Raw genomic sequence first — 20,854 nt, 5'->3', positions numbered from 1 at the left:
GGACTGAAAGGGGGCATAAACACCCCATCTCTCAGTCTGCTTCCTTGTAGGAGAGTGCTACTTGTTCAAGCTATCTCAGAGTAACTGCATGCCAGGAGCTCTTCTAGGCACTTTACACATATTGATGCCTCTAATCCTCTCAGTCACCTATGAAGTAGGCTATTATAAATATTAATGCTAAATAACATAATCATTGTATCATTACAATATAATTAAAATATACATATTATACAAGGTACTATAGTATAATTATAAATAGGAATCATTGAATACTTAATTATTGGATGAATGGTTCTTGTTGTCTACCTTTTCTAGATGATGGAAGTGAGGTACTAATAGGTTCAGTGAGTGACCTTCCCAGAGTCACATAGTCCATTGGTGGCAAAGGAGGCATTTGGACCTGACAGGCTAGCAGCAGATGCATTCATACCTTCCTTGCCATTGTGTCTTAGCTGCATCTGTTCCTGTAGTCACTGTAGCCTCTGATCTCCCACTGCCCCTGTTCTGCCTCTGTCCTGCATTGTGGGATCGTTATTGCAGGCCTTCTCAGTGGGATTAATGAGCGAGACCATGGAGAGAGGTTGCTAACGTCCAGAGATTATAAGGGCTGGAATCTCCAAGGATTTGGGGCTTGATCGGGTGCATAGAACAACTGATAGGAAAGAAACAAGGAATTTGCCAGGTTTTCAGGGCAGTTGGGTGGATGATGGTGTTATCATTGAAACAGGAAATAAGGGAGAAAGAGTAGACCTGGGGGAACAATTCTGGATGTATCAGGTTTGAGAAGGCTATGAGATATTCATGTGGAAAGATCCACTGGGCCTTTGGCTATGCAGATTAGAAGTCTAGCAAGTCATGTTTATTGACCACCTACTGCATCCTGCTTACTTTAGGCAAGCTGTCTTACATGGCCTTACAGCCCACCCAGTGAGGGGGGTGGGCGTTATTCCCATTTTATATTCTCAGCAACTGAAGCCCATGGAGGTTTAAGGAACCTGCCTACCATCCATTCTCACCTAACCTAGCAGCCTAACTCAGCACATTTGGGGTCGGCCACTCCCAGCCTCCCTTCTTGTCTGCCGCTAATCACTCACAATGAAGCTAGTGCCAACACTTTAAAGTACAGATCATGTCTTTCTCTCACTTAAGATCACTCTGTGGTATTTTTTCCTCTCAAAATATAGTTTATCCTTGTGCTTGGCAAGGCTTTATGATATAGCTCACACCCAGCCTCAAAGTCTCTACCTCTGCCATATACCTGAATGCTCTGGCCTGGTAGAACTACATGCAGCTCTCAGAATTTACCATGTCTTTTGTCTTTGGCCGCGCTCATTCTATATTTAAGACTTAGTTCCTACTTTCTTTCTTGACCCCTGCTTGACCTACAGACCTTCCTCATTGCCATTTTTCCCTAGGAAGCTGCCTGGACCCTCTCAGCCCTGGTTTTAGGACAGTCCTCTGCATTCCCAGACTACCTTGCCATTTTTGTGGGCTGTGCTTATTGCACCGTGTCCCTCTGATCTCACCATCTTGCTAGTGCCTGAGAATGGCACTCAATGATTGCTTTAAAAGAGAGGTATGCAAGTTCAAGCTGGGGTCTGAATTCAAGCCTGTAGATTTCCTAATTCGTGAGCCCTTTCTGCTCTCCCAACATGTTGTCCAGTTGGGCAGAATTCCAAGGAGGTAGGTGAGATGTGGAAGATTATTCCAGTAAGGGGGGAAGTAAGACTCCCCTAGCAGGCAAGCTTTGAAATCACAGGTGAAGTAGTTGTGCCTGCAGAAAAGAAGAAGAGCTGCTGGCTGGGGTGCATGGAGCTGGGGTACTCCCTGTGCAGAGGGCATGTGCATATCCAGGGAAGAATATTAGATGCCAGGCAGAGGAAATGTGTCCCACAGACAGCAGAAAATTATTTGAACTCTTTGATCAGGGAAATGTCATCATGAAATTTGCTTTCAGAAGAGATTAATTTGGAGATGGATCAAGAAACAACTTCAAATGAAAGATAGAAGCCTTGCATAAAAAGCCATGGGAAGTAACAATACCTGCCGACAGCTGCTTTCCTTGTACAAGAGTAGAGCAGATAGCCTGCTTCCATTGCTTTCTTGGACCTCATAACCTCAGTTTTTTCATCTGGAAAATGGGGATGATAACAATGGTATCAATCTCACAGGGCTATTATGAGGATTCTGTGAGACAATAGATGCAGAGTATGCAGCTTAGTGCCTGACTGGCCCACAAAAAGTCTCTGGAGCCAAAATTACTATCACATGAGGAGGAGGAAGGCAGGGTGCTTAGGCATCCTAGCTCACTCTGACTCAAAGTTGCTTCTGCACCAGCCTATATGGCAAACTCAGACCACAGAAGTAAAATTCAAGAACCCCTGGGAGAGTCTGACAAAATGAGGGGAAAAATAAACATGGCCCAAATGAAATAGTAGATAAAGACTGCAGGAAAAAGGCTAAATGAAATGGAGATAAGCAATGTATCAGATGCATAATTCAAAACACTGATTATAAGGATGCTCAAGGAACATAATGAGGACCTCAGCAGCAAAAAAAAAAAAAAAAAACCACAAAAAACAAAAAACAGTCAGAAATGAAGGATTCACTAACTGAAATAAGGAACAATTTACAGGGGAACAACAATAGAGTGGATAAAGCTGAGAATCAAATCAATGATTTGGAAACATAAGGAAGCAAAAAATAACCAATCAGAACAACAAGAAGAAAAAGGAATTTTAAAAAATGAGGGTAGTATGGGGTAGTATAATTAGCCTCTGGGACAACTTCAAGAGAGCCAACATTCACATCATAGGGGTGCCAGAAGAGATGAGAAAGAGTAAGAAATTTGAAAGCTATTTGAAAAAAAATGAACAAAAACTTCTCTAATTTAGTGAAGGAAATAGACATGCAAGTTCAGGAAGCACAGAGAGTCCAAATAAAGTTGGAACCAAAGAGGACCACAGCAAGATACATCATATTTAAAGTGCCAAAGTTTAAAGATAACAGAGAAACTTACAAGCAGCAAGAGAAAAGCAGAGAGTTACTTACAAAGGAGTAACAGTCAGCTCATTTCTTAAAAGAAACTTTGCAGGCAAGAAGGGGCTGGAAAGAAGTATTCAAAGTGATGAAAAGCAAGGACCTACAGCCAAGATTATTTTATCCAGCAAACCTATAATTTTGAATGGAAGAGCAGATAAGCTGCTTCCCAGACAAGATAAAGCTAAAGGAATTCATCATCACCAAGCCATTATTAAATGAAATGTTAAAAGGACTTATTTAAAAAAAAGAAGATCAAAGCTATGAGCATTAAAATGACAACAAACTCACAACTATCAATAACTGAACCTAAAAAAAAAAAAACTAAGCGAACAACCAGGGTAGGAACAGAATCATAGTTATGGGGATCATTTGGAGGGTTATCAGCTGGGAGGAGGAAGGAGGAGAAAGGGAGAAATGGTGCAAGGAATAAGTGTAATTGGTGGGAACAAAATAGACAGGGAGATGTTAAGAATAATACAGGAAAGGGAGAAGCCAAAGAACTTACAGGCATGAACCATGGATATGAACTAAGGGGCGGGGATTAGTAGAGGGAAGGGGGGCGCTAGGGGAGGGGGACAAAGGGGGAAAATGGGACAACTGTAACAGCATAATAAAAAAAATTTTTACTTGGAAAAAAAGAACCCCTGGGAGAAGGAAACTGAGATTTATGGCCCCATCTGTGAATGCAGTGAAAGCCAAAAGTGAAATAAATGACAAAATGATTAAATACTGAGAGCTGAAATGCTAACCATTTGCGGTCACAGTGTTCTCTTGGGTGTTAGCGGGATGTCTGAGGAAACTGCCCTTTTACTTTAAAATGGGTTTTGGTGGGGTTTTTTTGTAGTTGCTTGTTTTGCTTTTCACTTAAAATAAGTTTTCTTTTTACAAAATCCTTTTATTCTAAATTAGGTGGTGAACAGAGGTGTCACTACCACAGGGGCCGGAAACAGATACCACACAGGGCTCAGCTGGGTTTGAAGGCTCTGCCTGCTCTCATCGGCGGGGGAAGCTGAGATACCCCTGGCCACAGCCAGGAAAGATGTCAAATGTGCAACCTTGTGTAAAGTCATCACCCCCCCAAAACTCCCGGGAAACTCACAGAGCTCTGAGACAGGAAGAAGCTGACGTCAACTTATGTTTTGGGGACTTCAAGCAAAACTCTTAGAAATGATTCCTTCGCCCTTTTCTTGGTATCATAATAACTGATATTTTGAGGAGGAAATGGGCCACTTTGCTCCAAAGGGCTCATTTCATGAAATAAAAAGAAAAAAACTTTTTAAAGAAACATTGTTGCTTTTCTTTTAAGCACATAATAATATAATTAAACTGATTAAGTTCCCTTGGAGAGGAAAGTCCTTTCTGATGTTTAGTACAGGGGAATTGCTCACACACAGCTGGGGAGGGAGCAGTTAGCACCATCTGTAAATGGGACTTCCAAACCACTTAGAACACGGGTGGCAAACACAAGGTCCGTGGGCTGAATCCGGCCCTCCACCTTGTTTTATCCAGCCTGGCACCTTGTTTCTACCTGGCGGCAGCGCCAAGCTCCTTGCCCCTAATTAAGGAGTAGTTACATTTATGCAGTCCAAAATTACATTCAGGAAGACAACCACAAGGCTGATGTGCCCCCTCCCCATTGAAAATGAGTTTGACACCCCTGACTTAGAGGCTTTGGGAGAAATCAAGCAGTTTGATCTTAAAGGACTGTAGATACCCCCACCTCAAATGTTCCCATTTTCTTGTAAAGGAATTTCTTGAGCAAAAGAAGGCTTCTGCATATCCTCTCTATAAAGTATTGCAAATTCAAAATCAGTGTTGATTGATTTTAATAATTTTAGTTATTAATACTGACTTAATGTGCTCAGCCTCATTTTGTCCCAAATGATAGTGTAAACACGAGGCTGTTACTGACTTCAGTTTTGGGGACTTGCAATAAGAATGAACATCTGTGTGTTCCATCACTCTTTCTTCACACTTGTACCTTAGATCTTGTGCTGTAATTATCTGTGTAATGTACTTCTTCCCTGCTGTCTGGTGAGCTCCTGGAGACCAAGGATTGGTTTACATTCACCTCTTATGCTCTATCTGGCACATAGTAGTGGCTCAATACATACTTACTTACTTACGGAAGTAAGGAGGGAAGGAACAAATGACCACAGGCAAGATTGTCCCCAGTCACCTTATGGCTTCCCTCTTCCACCTGTCCCACCCATCCTGTGTGTTGACTCTGCCTTGGCAAGATCATTTTTACTATGAAAACCTTCTCAGCAGGGAAAACTCCCACCATGTTGCCTTAGAAGCACCCACCTATCCTTGCCTTTGTTTTTTTATTGCTGAGAGTACAGAAAGCAGTGAGGCTGCTGAAGGAGGTATCTATTTCTGTCCCAAACAGAAAAGAGTGGGTGATTCCGTGGGCAGAAATGGCAATTCCTGAACATGGTGTGGTTGAATCATGCCCGGAGGTGCTCAGAATTTCCTCTGTTTTGTGGGCGGCTGGGGCAGACTTGGCCCGACTGAAGTTTCTTTGAAGCACAGTGAAATACAAGAAAGGCATCGCAAACTGCTCTTTTGGGGGTAGAACGAGCACTGAAGTAGAATGCAAGGTTCAGAGAATGTCAGACTCCAAGGACCTGATGGACCCTAAGAGACCGGTTCCTCCAGTACATTAGGGGGACAGCTCCATGGCATCATGGGTAGGTTTCTGTAGTCACAGGCACATTAATTTATGCAAAACCACAGAAGCAGTGGGATATGCCTCACAATGAAAATAAACTTTGTCAATACAACACATATATCTTTGGCTTTTAGAAGCAGTTTAGAAGAATAGCGAAGAACACAGGCTCTGGAATGAGACTGCCTGGCTCAGAGCCTAGTTGTGTGTCATTGGGCTGCTTATTTAACCTCTATGAGCCTCAGGTAGCCAGGTGTAAAGTGGGGATAATAAGGATTAACTGAAGTAATGCTACATTTTCACACAATGTCGAAAAGATAGCCTATAAAATATGAATAGTCACTCGTGTTATTATCATTACAGTTCAAAATGTTTCTTGGAACAAGTTGAAAGCAAATGAGCCTGAAAGGAAAATTGATATTGGTCTCAGTATTCATGCTCAATCTGCCTAAACCAGCCATCTGTTTTCCTGTTCACACCTCACTCATTGGTTCACCTTTCTCTCTCACTATAGGCGATCAGTGCCTACTGGAAACTAGTTAATTTTCCATGCTCTTTTGGGTAAAGAAACCAATTGCCTACTTAGAACTTCCCTTTTATCTTCAGAAACATGTTCCTTTTCCCTTTTTTTTTTTTTGAGGAAAAAATACTCAACTTCTCCTAGTCTGACACCAGCCTATTCTTTCACTGTATCTGGAATGAGAGGTGTGAGGACAGCTTGGAAAGGGAGAAAGCAGTCACAAAATTGTGTCGGACTGATCTGACCCTTTCCTGCCATTGTGGGCCAGCCTGCCAGAAACACAGGCTTCTGATCAGCAGCTTACTCCTTCCCTTTGCCTTCCTCCCAGCATGGTGACCACCCCCCCCCCCCCCAATGCCCCAGGAATTGAGTGGTGGGGAGTGTAGGTGGAGCTGTCAGAATGGATAGCTGAGACTGTAGGTACTGGCATGTGGTCAGCTGGGGCTGGGTCAGGGGTGAAATTTGAATGTGGGAAAATAAGCTCCTGGCCTTCCTGACTGTTAGCCAGAGGTGTCATGTGGCTCTGGTGATGATGATCCAGTGATCTATTGGGTGAATAAAGTTTACCAGGTACCAATGACGTGTATAGACACTAGAGGATTAAAGTGAGATGAGGAGCACTCAGATGCTTTTTATATGAGAAAAAGTATTTTTTTAAATCACTAGCCATTTGAGCCTCATTTTGCTCAGCACACACACATATGCACAAATGCTCATATATGTATATATGTGTATGTATGTATGTGAAATATGAATCATCTATTTCATTGCCCTGATAAACTCCTCAATTTTTAGTTTGTTACCCACAGAGCATGCTCCATGTATGCAACTTTAGCAAAATCATTAGAAAACACCATCCTCCAACCCATCTCCTGATATTCACAAGCACAAATTCAGAGCCATTAAGTCCCAGGACCATCTCCTATGAGAAGCTTTTCCTAACTCTCCAGGAAGCATATTATCCACTTAATATGATCGTTATGGCATGTGTCAATTTTTTGCTACATACTACTATACAAAATTTGATCTTGAATCTTTCTCAGATTGGTTTGCCCATTTTAACTGCAAGTTTTGTGTGGGTAGACACAACTCATTTTTCTTCTCTCACGTGATGCTTACTACTCAAAATGAGGTCCATGCACCAACAACATGGGCCTCATGTAGGAGCCTGTCTGAAACAGAATCCCAGCCCCTCCCCGAGACATCCTGAATCAGATTCTGCTTCATAACAATATCCACAGGCGACTTGTAAATACATTAAATTTTGGGAAGTACTTCACTAGAGCACTCATTCTTAGTGAATAGAAAGGGAATCAGAGAGTCATACTAAAATAGGAATCATTATTTTGTGGATTTCAATCTTAACTTCATGTTGAATCATTGAGGAACTTTTTAAAACTTACTGTTGTGTCCAGTTCTCAACCCCAGAGAATTTTAACTAATTAATCTTACTTATTCTGCAGTAGGGGATAGACATTTGTTAAAGCATCCCAGGTGCACACAATGTGCAGTTGGTGCTGGGAACCACCACTCTAAATACTTTTCCCAGTGGGACTTGTGTTTCCTTATTGATGGTATCATATCCCAGAGTAACCTCAAAGCAAGTCAAAATAGCCAAAAACTATCTGAGTAATCTTAGAGTGGAAAATACCTAAAATCCCTAGAGACAATTATATCACTCTTTTCCCCTAAATGGATGACTTATTTGAAAGCCTGGTGGGGGGATTCAGAGATGGGTTGTTGACTCATTGGCAAATACTGTTGGCTTCCCTTGTCAGTCTTCAAGACAAGAATTGCTCAGCAGATGTTTCATCCCTGTTGTTAGGCCAAAAGCAGTTTGAGGGCAAGGGCTGTCACTTTTGTCATCTCAGTAAACCTGATGTGTGAATGGATGGGTGGGTGCATGTCTTTGAGAATCTATGTAAAGAAATGCAGGGAACATTGGACTGAAATTTAGGAAGTCTAGGTTGTAGTCCTGGCTTTGTCACTTTTCTTGCTTGCCTGGGATACCCTTTACTTCCATGGTACCCTTTATTTCTCTCTTCTCTAGGCACCAAGCCTCTTAGGTGGCCCTTGCCATTTATAGTTCCCTTACCAGGGAGAGTGACTTCCTGTATCTCATTCTCTCTATTCATGACAATGAGTCTTAAGATGTCAAATAATGGAATCAGAGGTCTTGCCTGGGAACCCTGGTTTACAAAGAGGGTTTAAATCCAAGAATTATATTCAAAATTGGGTGGGTATGCACATTTTTTTCTAAGGAAACAGTTAATAGATCTCATCACATTTTCTCAAGGATTCACCACTCAAATAAGATTAAGAACCAAAAGCTAGACGAATTGTTGCTATCACACTGTTTTTCCTGTTGAGAAATTCAGACTGTGGATATAGGAGCCATAGATGAGGATCATCTTTGTGTAGTGAGGTTCTCAGGGCTTTCTTGTTTTCTTTTTGGCCCCATTGATGCCACCTGGGGCAGCAGCTGACTTTACCAAACCAAACTGTAGAAATAATCAGAGAGGGGCACCAAGAGGAAGGCAGGATATGAGGAAGCTCTTTAAGGCTCTCCAATCTCTCCCTATACCTGCCTAGACAAAGAATTGAACAGAAGAAGAGGGTCTCGGGAAGCATAGAGATCCCCAGTAACAGAAGGCTCCCTGGTGGGCCATAGACTGATGCCAAGGTGGCTACACATTGTCAGTCCAGGTGGAAGGAATCCTAGATTTGACACCCAAGGGATCAGAGCCCACTACTTCAGCTTTCTGCTTGGTTTGGGACATCTCTTCTCATTTTTGACAAATTTTCATGTAGGATCTGCTAAGGTGCTTCCAGAGAAAGGGAGACCATGTTTTTGTGGAGAGGACAGGAGTGGAAGAGCTCTTCACTCTGAGTGTTTGTGTTTTGGAAGTTCACCAAATACAGGGTTGGGCAAAAGTTAAGTTTACCATTGTAAGTACGTGAAACAGAGCTTATTCTTGTATTACTATTTATTAATTATTGTGTTGCTTTCCAGAAGAAAAACTGTAAACCTACCTTTGTGCCCCCCTGTACAGATAAACCCATGATTCAAATTTTACCTCTCTAGTGGCTTCCCCTCACCCAGCCTCAATCACCTTCCCTTCCTTTTGTATTTGTCGTTGCTGCCCAAAGTTTGGGGTGGGGGAGCAGTCAGTGGGTTAAAACCAAGAATCCACACTTAGATGTGATCTGGATGCTTTTGGATTTGAAAAGTATGAAAATCACACATCCCTAGTTTCATTTTCTAGGAGGAGAAGTGAAAAATAGTGGTTGGAAGGCAGTAGAAGAGAACCATAATAGATAAGTGGGAAGGAGCCTGAGTGCCACCCTGTCCACCTTCCCGGCCAGCATGTGCACCCCCCATGGCATCCCTCAGAAGTGGCCAGTCAGTGCCTATTTGAACATTTTCATGGGTGAAGGGCTTATAACTTTTTGAAGCAATCAATTGAATTAAAATACTTTCCTTTTCTCACAGGGAATGGCCTGGGATAAACAGAAGAGGAGTAGGTTCCCACTCAAGTAAGACCTCTCCTGTGAGAAATAAGGAAATGTTTTCAGGCAAAAACTCCTTTAACGAGAATCAGCAGAAGGTCTCACCAACATTAGTGGTGTCTTTGCCTTGACATGGACAGCTGCAACAATTACGGAAGCACTGGGTCATGCTTGAGTGCAGTGGAGAGAGTTGGAAATAACCTACAGTGAGATGTTAGCGTGAGTACTTTGACACTCACAGGTCTCTTAACTCAGACCTTGTTTTGTATGTCTTAAGTTTGGAAACTTTTTCATCCACAAGTACCTCAGCTTGAAAATGCCTTTTAAGCCAAGTTTATTTCCTTTTCCCTTTTCAGAATTCCTGACAGACTGGAAGGAGGCCTCAAAATCATCTCTACCAACATTTTTATTGTACAGAGAGAAACTGAAGACCTGGGAGGTATAGAAATTTGTAAAAAATCACATCCTTCACATGTCTTTTCTTTAGTTCTCCAACAATGCTTGTAAAGAGGTGTTTTGACCCTCTATTAACTCCCTGAAAAGTTCAATTTCCCTCTAATTCTTCTCTCCACTGACCTCAGGTGACTTGCCCCACTGCCTAAAGGAACTCTGTCTATTTTTAAGGTTTCTACTGATCATTGAGCAATGAGAAGAGGAGGGAAATTAACTTGAATGGCCACTGTATTGAGAGATAGCCTGACTTGAAGGTGACTCTAGCTATTAAAAGAATGACTTCAACAAGAAATTATGCAGAACTATCCAGAATACTCAAGGATTTAGCTTTAAAAGTTTAAGAATACTTCTGTTTGAGAAGAGTGGGGTCATATGGTGGGGTTGTAGAGCTCATCCATAGTTCTTTACTAGCATCTCTAACTGTCTGTTAGCAAAGTCAACTCTTTTATGCCTCAGTTTTCTCAAGTCTAAAATGGACCATAGGTATGGCTGATATACAGCACTGTCTATTTAAGACACACTGTTTTAAAGAAAGTAGCAACTATTTTATGAGGTACTCTCTATGCTTACCAAAGCCCTTTTTCACCAAGGTGTATCTCTTTTTTTTTTTTTTTGTCTTTTTTATTTAGTGATTTGAGAGAGGGGTCGGGAAGTGAGGGAGGGATTGACTTGTTGTTCCATTTATTTATGCATTTGTTGGCTGATTCTTCTTTGTGCCCTGACCAGGGATCAAACCCACAGACTTTGCATATCAGGAACACACTCTAACTGAGCTGTCCCTCCAGGGCCCACCAAAGTATATCTTTTTAAAAAAATCTTCATCCAACTATATGCTTAGTGGTTTTAGAGAGAGAGGAAAAGAAAGAGAGAGGGAGACATCAACGTGAGAGAGAAACATCCATCAGTTGCCTCCCAACATGACTGACTGGGGATGAAACCCACAACCTAGGTATGTGCCCTGACTGGGGATTGAATCCACAACTTTTTGGTGTATGGGACAATGCTCCAACCAAGGCTGGAGCACCAAGGTGTATCTTGAAGGTGAGTAATATAACAGTGGTAATAACATTTTAGGATCTAGAGAAATTGAATGATTAACTGTGAAGAGTTAAACATTTTGTGTTTTAATGACAAATGTGAAAATGGGAAATTCCAGTGTGGGCAATAATCTTTATAAGAAAGGATAATTAGAAATATCATCTTTATGTGTTTCCATACCTTTTTTTTGTTTTTTTATTTTTGAGTCTAAGGGATGAAGATTTGATCACAGAATTCCTAGAATGAAAGAAAGGTGATCAAGGCATAGATAAACTCTCAGAATTTCCACAGTTCTGAGAACAATGCCTTCAATAATGTGCTGTGTTGGTAATATCAGGAGAATTCTCTTTTAACCACATCCCAGGACCCAGTAATATAGAGACTAAAAACACCCAAGTTTATTAATACATCCCCTGTAACCCATCACAATTTTAAATGGTGGCTTTGGAAACTTTCAGAATGAAAACCTGCCTCATGAATCAGCTAGAAATTGTGTCTGTTGACAATGTTTGATTTTGTTGGAGACCTTTCCCCTGAGGAATAAAGAATTGCTTAAGGGCTGAGTTCTTGGAGAATAAAGCCTGAGATGAGATTATTTTTTACCCAACCCATTTCACTCTCTTTAGCCACCAAGTTCTCACTTGCCTCTGGATTGGACTATTTCAAGAGCCTCATGAACTGCCTCTGTGCACCTAATGTCCTTCCACTCTTTGCCAGAGTCTTTTCCGTGGAGCTCTGACTCTGTCTGGAGTGAACAAAACAGAAAGAGCACAAGCAAGAGAGACCTGGGTTTGAGCCTCAGCTCTGTCACTGCCTGTGTGACTTCCAAGTTTTGTGTTCTTCATCTAGTGGATTTGTGACATCTACACTGCAAAATCATTATGAAGATTAAAATAAGGCATATATCTGGCAATAGAAGGTATGTTATAAATGATAATTTTATATATTCTAGTAGTCTTTTATTGACTACCAAATGAAGTTAAAAAATTTTGACCTGTTAACCAAGGCCTTGGGTCATTCATTTGACCCCATCCTACCTTTCCAGTCTTAATTCCCAATGTCCTCACCTCACTGTCCCATGCTCAGGGCCACAGCAGACCACATGCTTTCCCAATGATCCATTGCCTTTGCTCATCGGGTCCTCCCTGTCTGGAATCTCCACTTATGGGAATTTACTAATCCATCAAGGCTCTACTTGCATGCTACCTTTGTGAAACCACCTCTGTAGCTTCCTGATCCCATAGATCTTCATATTTCAACTTTATTAGTGTATTACTGTTATTATATCTATGCCTTTCTCCCTTTCACTAGGTTACAAATCTCTTAAGGATAGAGAGTGTCTTGTTTATTTTTATATTTTCTATAGTACTGAAAAGGGGAATAAAGGTATTGAATAAATTTTTGGAGGACTGAGTGAATGAAAGAGTCCTCATAATACTTCTAATTGCCCTGCTGCCACCAAGAACATTCATATCCTCAGATAAGTCATAACTTGTTAGCAATAACATGAGCTTACTTGAAATGTGTTTCCCAGGAATAGGGCATGAATAATTGTAAAGACTCCTCTGTTCTGGCTTGGACTGACCTCCCACTTTGCAAAGACCCTGATAAGACAGAAATTACATTCGAAGCACCCCTAAAATCATACCCACTTCAGCTCCAAAGTGAAGAAGTACTTACACCTGGGTTAGTTCACAGCCCAACATAACTTTGCCACTTCCCCAAAACAAGGAAAAGGACTCCATGCACAACTGTGTTTCACTTATTGACACATCATTTTGTAGCCAGTTTGATTATCATATAGGGGTGGGAAAAATAGGTTTATAGTTGTATGTGAAACACAGACTTTATTCTTGTATTATTATTTATTAATTATTGTATTATTTTCCATACAAACCACTGTATAGCAAGCCTACTTTCACCCATACTTTTATATCTAGAAAACAAGGGTATGAAATTACAGACTTTGCTACCTTAGCTTTCTTTCTAGGTAAGCAAGAGAAGAAGTCATTAGAAAATTCACACTCAATTAAGAAGGATGGTTTGAGGTAAAAGTTGGTGGTTATTTCTTTAAAAAAAAAACTTTGACAAAACACATTTGAAGGATGAATGAAATACGAAATTTGCATATATAAAATATCATATACACATACATATAGTGCACACACAAGAACATAAGAAAAAGTAGTGTTCTGAAAATGAGCATTCTTATATTTCCAAAATTTCTATAGAGTTGCACCTATAATGAGCTTCCTAGGTATGATTTAAGCAGTGAAAAAGAAAGTATACATCCTTGAACCTAAACTATTCTGGGATCTTGAATTATCCCAATATTTCATATATAAGGTACTGACATCACAGGCACATTTACATGGTTTTAGAGTTATTTCTAGCAGATTTTTAGTATTATTTTAACAGCTGGTAAGTGAGGCAGGAAACTAAATCCATGGAGAAATAAAAGAAAATTTCTTTTAAAACACCAGGCCCCTTGATTCATTCCAGAATTAACTGTCAAAGACCTTGAGTCATAGGAGAGTCCACCATTCCTAGCTCTTATATGGATCAGGGGTAACTGAGGCATGAAATGGAGCCCCAGAGGGTCATGGACAAGAAATACAGCCCAGGATTCAAACCCCTTTTCTGCCCCTTCTATTTGGTGCCCTCTGTGATTCTGTGGTTGGGGAGATATAACACCCATTAGCCTTTCCACACTCCTGAGGGCACCCGTGACCCCTTACCTATCACGCAGTCAGTTACCACGATGAATGTGAAGAACCTCCACATCAGCAAGCTTCGCTCCATCTTCTTGGCACCTGGGATAGACTTAGCGGCAGTGAAGAGAAGATCTTTCTCTGCAAAATTCGGGGTTTCCTGTCAGCCTCTTGTTAGCATTGTGCTGGGAAGATGGGAGACAAAGGGATCCGTCCATTAGGTTGTCATCCTTGCTGGTCCTTCCAGTCTCTATGACAGTCAGGAGTTGTACTTTATAAGTGTTAGGCTGATTTGTTCAGTCAGGAAATCGTGTCTGGCAGTCTCTTCTCTAGTCTCAGATAGGAAGTGGTTTCAACCAGGTGTTTTTCAAGTTCAGTTGCTGGGAGGTGTGGGCTGAAATTGGTGAGAAGGATTGGACTTTGTTGATGAGTCTTCTTCAGCTTCACCCAGAACAGGAAAGGGAGATTCCCCTGCTTGTGAAAGGAGGGTGAGCAAGCACTTCTTGGCAGTGGTCTCATCTAGCACTTCATAATTGACGTCACCAAGAAATTGAGGTCTTCCCGCAGACTTGCAGCTCCAAGAGAAGTTAGCAGGGGCCACACAAGATGGTGGAGCATGGCCATGCCAAGAGCATGGAAGAGGGTCCTTGGCCATAGATGGCAATTTCCTAAAGCTATCTGATCACTGATCCCTTTAAAAGTCCTGATGTAAGGACGGGTCTCCAATATTCAGGTATTTGAAGAGAAATCAGCAGACTGACCCATACTCAGAATTCATGGAGAATCCTCAAGATTATAATTAATACTAGTCATAGTCATTTTACCAGGATGTCCTGTGTTTCCAAATGTGAGTTGCCATTTCATATTTTACCTTCAGATTAGTCTTTCTTTTTGGTTTTAAACTCTGGACTTTTTGTGAATTAAATCTTGCTTCCTAGTTTAATTCTCAGAGAACTCTCTCCTGGTTTTCATGAAGTGGTTGACTGTGTTTTGCTATCTGGAAATTCATGTCCATTAACAATCATCTTGTTATAGTAAAATACAATTTTAAAAATACTAGAAAGAAAGCAAAGGTATTAACAAAAGGAAGACTATCCAGGCATTCCACAGCAGTTCTTGGTTCCAGTATGTATTTCTTCTACCTCTGACCCCTCAGACAACTACCTCTGAAAAGAGCATTGGGATTCTGCAAATGAAGTAAGACTTTGTAGAGAAAAATAGCAAACCAATTTCTTTCTCTGAGTGGTATACTTATCAAAATGTGATAAGATTATCTTTTAAAATTTCATAACAGACTTAACCTTATTGCTAGAAACCTTTTCAACTGTATGGAGTATGTAGTGATTCCTGTCACTAAGCTGGAGATTTTTGCTCGCTATAGTAATCATATAATTTTGAAACAAACTTACAGAAAAATTGGAATTATATTACAAATAACTTTTCTCCCCTAAATCTTTTACAGGTATCGACAATGTGAGGTTTCCTTGCCCTTAAATATGCCAGTGTGTGTTTTCTATGAACAAGGACATTCTCCAACATCACTACAACCATTAAAATCAGGAAATGACATTGATGCATTACTACCATTCAATCCTCAGACCCAGGTTTCTCTACTTGTCTCAATAATGTCTTTTACAGCAAAAGGATCCAGTTTAGAACCACTTGTTACATTTAGTTGTCATGTGTCCTTAGCAGGTCCTTTGTCTTTTCTTGATTTCATGACCTGGAACTTTTGAGAAATACAGGCAAGTTATTTTGTAGACTATCCCACCATTTGGATTTCTTTGTTTCCTCGTGATTAGATTCAGGTTTTGCATCTTTGTCAGGAATCACACAGTAAGTACTGTGTACTTATGGCATCCTTTCATCCCATTACTGATGATCTTCACTTTGATCATTTGATTCAAGCAGTGTCTTCCAGGTGCTCCCACTTTAAAGCCACTGTTTTCCTCTTTGTAATAAATGTTTTGTGATAAGATGTTAGTATCCCATTACACATCAAATTTTCAATTTATTCATTTACTTATATCTGTATGGACTCATGCCCTTTTCTATTTTATTCAGTGGATTATAATCTATTACTGTCATTTATTTCAAAGCCTAAATTGTCTCCTGTTTATCCATTAGAAATCCATTCAGGCTGGCTTCTATTCATGTCTTTTTGACATGCCCCATCATTCTTTGAATACTTCCTTGCCTTGGAGGCATAAAAAGATTTTCCAGTCTCATCTTGTGGTTTCTCTGTCAAATTCCTGATTTACTCAATCAGCCACTTATCCAAAGTTCCCTGGTTCCTTTAGAGGAAAATAGTCATTATAAGCCAAGATATGCTCATTGCTTCAGGGTGGCACTCTTCCCAGGCTCTTCCCATGGGCAAAGCTAGGGATTATATACACGAACACACACACTCACCTTTATATCTATATTTATTTCTATATCCATCTACACATATTGAAAGCCATGAATTCACACCAATGCAGCCCAACATCCCAATTCCAATTTAATACTACAGCACTGAACTCTAGTTTTGTCCTTTTTTGTATTTGTAACTCCCTTCTATGACTCTGGGAAATTTGGCTTCCATTATCCCTACTCAGTTTACTTTTTGATCTTCCTATGTATGTTATCAGTCTCTTATTTCTGTCACCACCCCCTTCCCCATGTGGATATCCTGTTCTCTCTGCTCAGGCTATGAACCCCTATTCTGAGACAATGTCCAGGCTCTGAGAGAATGGCCTCCTCAACCTGATCAGGCTCTGACACTCCTTACCTGGTTTGCCCCCATGGTCCCATGGATATCCTTCTGACCCTGTGTGAGTGCTGCAAGCTGATATTGGGCCATTGCCCTTAGGGTCCACCTCCTCCACTTGCTTAGCTCTGACACCCCTTGCCTACCAGCTCCATGTGTGTACCCTCTTCCCACCCCGCTTGGGCTCAAATAGCCCTTGAGTATCAGCCTGTCTTTATGGACCTCCTCTCACCCTGATCAGGTTTTGATTTCCTCCACTGGGCTTCTCTCTGTGGGGACACCTGCTCCATTCTGCTTGGGGCCTGACTCCCCTTGGAGACACCATTTTCACCCCTTGGGCTGTGACACCCCCCACACACACTCCAGGCTACTATGTCATTTTCCACTGGACACCACAGTTGCCTCCCTCGCTTTGTTACATCTGAAAACTTTAAGGATGAATTGTTCAGAAAGGGAAGGAGAAGAGGAAGTCTCATGGCCACTATTCAAGAGTAATGCAGTAAAGGGAAAACGAGGCCAAATGTCAAATCCAGGCAACTTTAGATAATGAGGTTACATGTATGAAGAAGCAAACAAAGCCATGATGGCCTACAAGAATTTAATGTACTTCATATTTTTAAAATATTTTATTTATTTATTTTTTGAGAAAGAGGAAGAGAAAGAGAAAGAGAGGGAAAGAAACATCAATGTGTGGTTGCCTCTCACACACCCCCTACTGGGACCTGGCCCACAACCTAGGCATGTGCCCTGATTGGGAATGGAATCAGCAACCCTTTGTTTTGCAGTCTGGTACTCAATCCACTGAGCCACACCAGCCAGGCACTTCATATCTATTAAAAGCTATAGAACATCTTGAGAATTAATATTTCTTTTTTTCTTCTTTTTAATTGTTCAATTATAGCTGTCCCACTTTTTTCCCACTTGTTCTCCCCTGCCCTACCCCACCCCACTCCCACAGTCAATCCCCACCCTGTTGTCCATTCCCATGGGTCCTTTATACATGTTCCTTGACTTGCCCCTTCCCCTTCTTTCCCCATTATCACCCTGCTCCCTCCCCTCTGATCACTGTCAGTTTGTTCTTCATTTCAATGTCTCTGGTTATACTTTGCTCACTTGTTTGTTTTGTTGATTAGGTTCTACTTATAGGTGAGATCATATGGTATTTCTCTTTCACCACCTGGCTTATTTCACTCAGTATAATACTCTCCAGTTCCATCCATGCTGTCATGAAGGGTAGGAGCTCCTTCTTACTTTCTGCTGCATAGTATTCCATTGTGTAAATGTAGCACAGTTTTTTGATCAACTTATTTACTGATGGGTACTTGTAGACTGTTTCCAGCACTTGGCTATTGTAAATTACACTGCTGTGAAGATTGAGGTGCATGGGTTCTTTTAAATTGGTGTTTCAGGATTCTTAGGGTATAATTCCAGCAGTTAAACTCAAAGTGGATAAAAGTCTTAAATGAAAGTCACAACACTGTAAAAGTCCTAGAGGAGAACATAGGCAGGAAATTTCAGATATTCCATGCAGCAGTATTTTCACTAATATGTCTCCTAGAGTAATGGACATAAAAGAAAGAATAAACAAATGGGACTTCATCAAATTAAAAAGCTTCTGCACAGCTAAAGAAAACATCAGCAAAATGAAAAAAGATCCAACCGTATAGAAAAACATATTTCCTGATGATACTTCGGGAAAGGGTTTGATCTCCAAAATATGTAAAGAACTCACACAACTCTACTGCAGGAAGGCAAACAATCCAAAAAAAAAAAGCGGGGGGGGCAAAGGATCTGAACAGACACTTCTCCAAGGAGGACATACACAGGGCCCAGAGACACATGAAAGGATGCTCAGCATCACTAGCCATCAGAGAGATGCAAATTAAAACCACAATGAGATACCACTTCACACCTGTCAGAATGGCCATCATAAACAAATCAGCAAACAAGTGCTGGAGAGGGACCCTAGTGCACTGTTGGTAGGGAGAAAAGGGAACCCTAGTGCACTGTTGTAGGAATGCAGAGTCATGTAGTCACTGTGGAAAACAGTATGGAATTTTCTCAGCAAACTAAAAATGGAACTGCCTTTTGACTCAGCAATTCCACTGCTGGGATAATGATATTTATTTATAAATATTTTGAGGATCAAAGAAATATTAACCCAAGTTCATTACATGTACTTAAATTAAGATAGACAGGAAAAATTAATCTCAAAGATTAATTCCTTACTATATAAAACAATCAAAATTTGAATCTTGATTTTTTTTGCTTTATAACAGAGCTCTCCTCAATCTCTTCTCATCATAATTAGAAGAACTAAATCCATTTCTTAGAAACAAAATGATAAAATATTAGCAAAATAGATTAAATATCTTATTTTACATTTTTATTATTTAAAGTGATACACAAATCATTAAAATAAAAATAATGATTTGGGGGACCTTTTTAATAAAATAATGATGACTTCTATGAGTAGCATTGCTAAGTTAGAGCCTCACAATGGAGGCTACTACATTTTTCAATGTTTACATCCTTCCCTGAACTGATATGTTGGGAGAAACAGAGAAATATAGAAATTGCTCACTGCTCCAAAAAATTACCAATTGATTTGCCTTGGGAAACTCACTTTTCCTTGTGTAAGAAATTTCAGGTTGGATTTTTAAGTTTTTACCTTGAAATGTTAGGACTTGTTGCTTGCTTCCACCAGTCCCTGTTGGAGAACCATGTAAAAGTTTTTTAGTCACAAAGCCAAGTGAACATGATTGTGTGATTAAAATCTTGGATGTTCATTAAACTGAATAGTACCATAAACACATGGTGAAAATAAAACTCAAGTTATGGGACAGAGACCAATAAATGATCAACATGACAGTTAGTATGACGGGGAATGCCAGCAGTTCACCAAAGTCATTCTATTCTTCCCTTCTTCTTGGGCAACTGAACAGAATACATTTCTCAACTTCCCTCAGTGAAGTGTGGTTATGTAACGAAATTCTCAAGAAACATTAGCATGAGTGATGGGTAGCACTTCTGAGTCATTTGTGTAACTGGAAATCCTGGCATTTCTCTTTTCCTGCTGGCTGGAATGCTGTGACCAGAGTAACCGCCAGAGCTGGGTGTTGAAAATGGCAGCATTGTGCTCCACCTGGGTCCTTGAATGTCTGGAGCACCGGACCTGTGACCCAGATCATGTACCTCAAATTGTTACGTAGGAAAGCCATTAACTTTTTTGTACATTAAACCACACAGCCCTGGCCAGGTAGCTCAGTTGGTTAGAGCATCGCCCTGATATGCCAAGATTGTGGGTTCAATCCCTGATCAGGGTGCATATAAGAATCAACCAATGAATGCATAAATAAATGGAAAAACAAACTGATGCCTCTCTCTATATATCTATCTCTCTCAAAATTCAATCAATAACAAAATGTTAAATCACATTATTATTGTATCTTTTACTATAACAGCTTAGCTTATCCTAATATAATTGGTCTCAATGGGTAGATCAAGCATCTCATGTTCCTATTATCAGTGATTTACTGTGTGGCAGCAGTCTTGCTTAGGAATGTCTTGACAAGTCTCAAATCACATAAGAATATCATAATAATGAAATAGCTTATGTCTGACTCATCATCAATGGTGAAAAGCAGCACTTTATGAACTTCTAATAAACAAAATCTTATCTTTTGAACATATGGGGACTCTGCCATTTTGCTCTGAACAACAAATCTAACTAAATGATTCAATTGTTTCACATGTTGTTATTGAAGGTTTCTTCCTAATATAATTTTAAGGTTCATATATCCTTTGCCTTGGTATTTGAACCAACATATTGCCTCGAGCTCAAGTAGCAAAGCAACTAGTAAAGCAGCAGAACAAATATTGTCAAGTATTTAACTGACTATAATTATAAAATATTTAAATTCATATTAATGAAAAAATTTAAAATACCATATCACAAAGCCCCCACTTTTTTTTTTGACAGAATAAGAGGACCAATTCTTGGTGCTAAGATGGACTAAGCAAAACAAATAACATAGCTGACTTTTACAGTTCACACTGAGCTGAACTTTCAGTCTGAATTCTCAATCATTAATGATCTTAAGCTTTCTAGGTGATGTTCACTGCACTATGCAGAGAAAAGATAGAGAGAGAGGAGGAGA

At 40.3% G+C, this 20,854-nt stretch overlaps 1 protein-coding gene across 1 annotated transcript in view; it reads right to left on the bottom strand.

The window, feature by feature from the left end:
• Positions 1 to 14,339, bottom strand: part of IL2RA (interleukin 2 receptor subunit alpha) — a 58,863-nt gene extending 44,524 nt beyond the window's left edge. Inside the window, exon 1 of the mRNA XM_036024905.1 lies at positions 13,973 to 14,339. Coding sequence (XP_035880798.1) covers positions 13,973 to 14,036 — 64 coding nt within the window. The 5' untranslated portion in view covers positions 14,037 to 14,339. The remainder of the gene's footprint in view (positions 1 to 13,972) is intronic.
• Between the last annotated feature and the right edge of the window lie 6,515 nt (positions 14,340 to 20,854).

Source organism: Phyllostomus discolor, chromosome 1 (genome assembly GCF_004126475.2).
Source record: "Phyllostomus discolor isolate MPI-MPIP mPhyDis1 chromosome 1, mPhyDis1.pri.v3, whole genome shotgun sequence".
Classification (NCBI taxonomy): domain Eukaryota; kingdom Metazoa; phylum Chordata; class Mammalia; order Chiroptera; family Phyllostomidae; genus Phyllostomus; species Phyllostomus discolor.
Note: the sequence above shows the minus strand (reverse complement) of the source record. Positions and strands in the feature narration are given on the sequence as shown.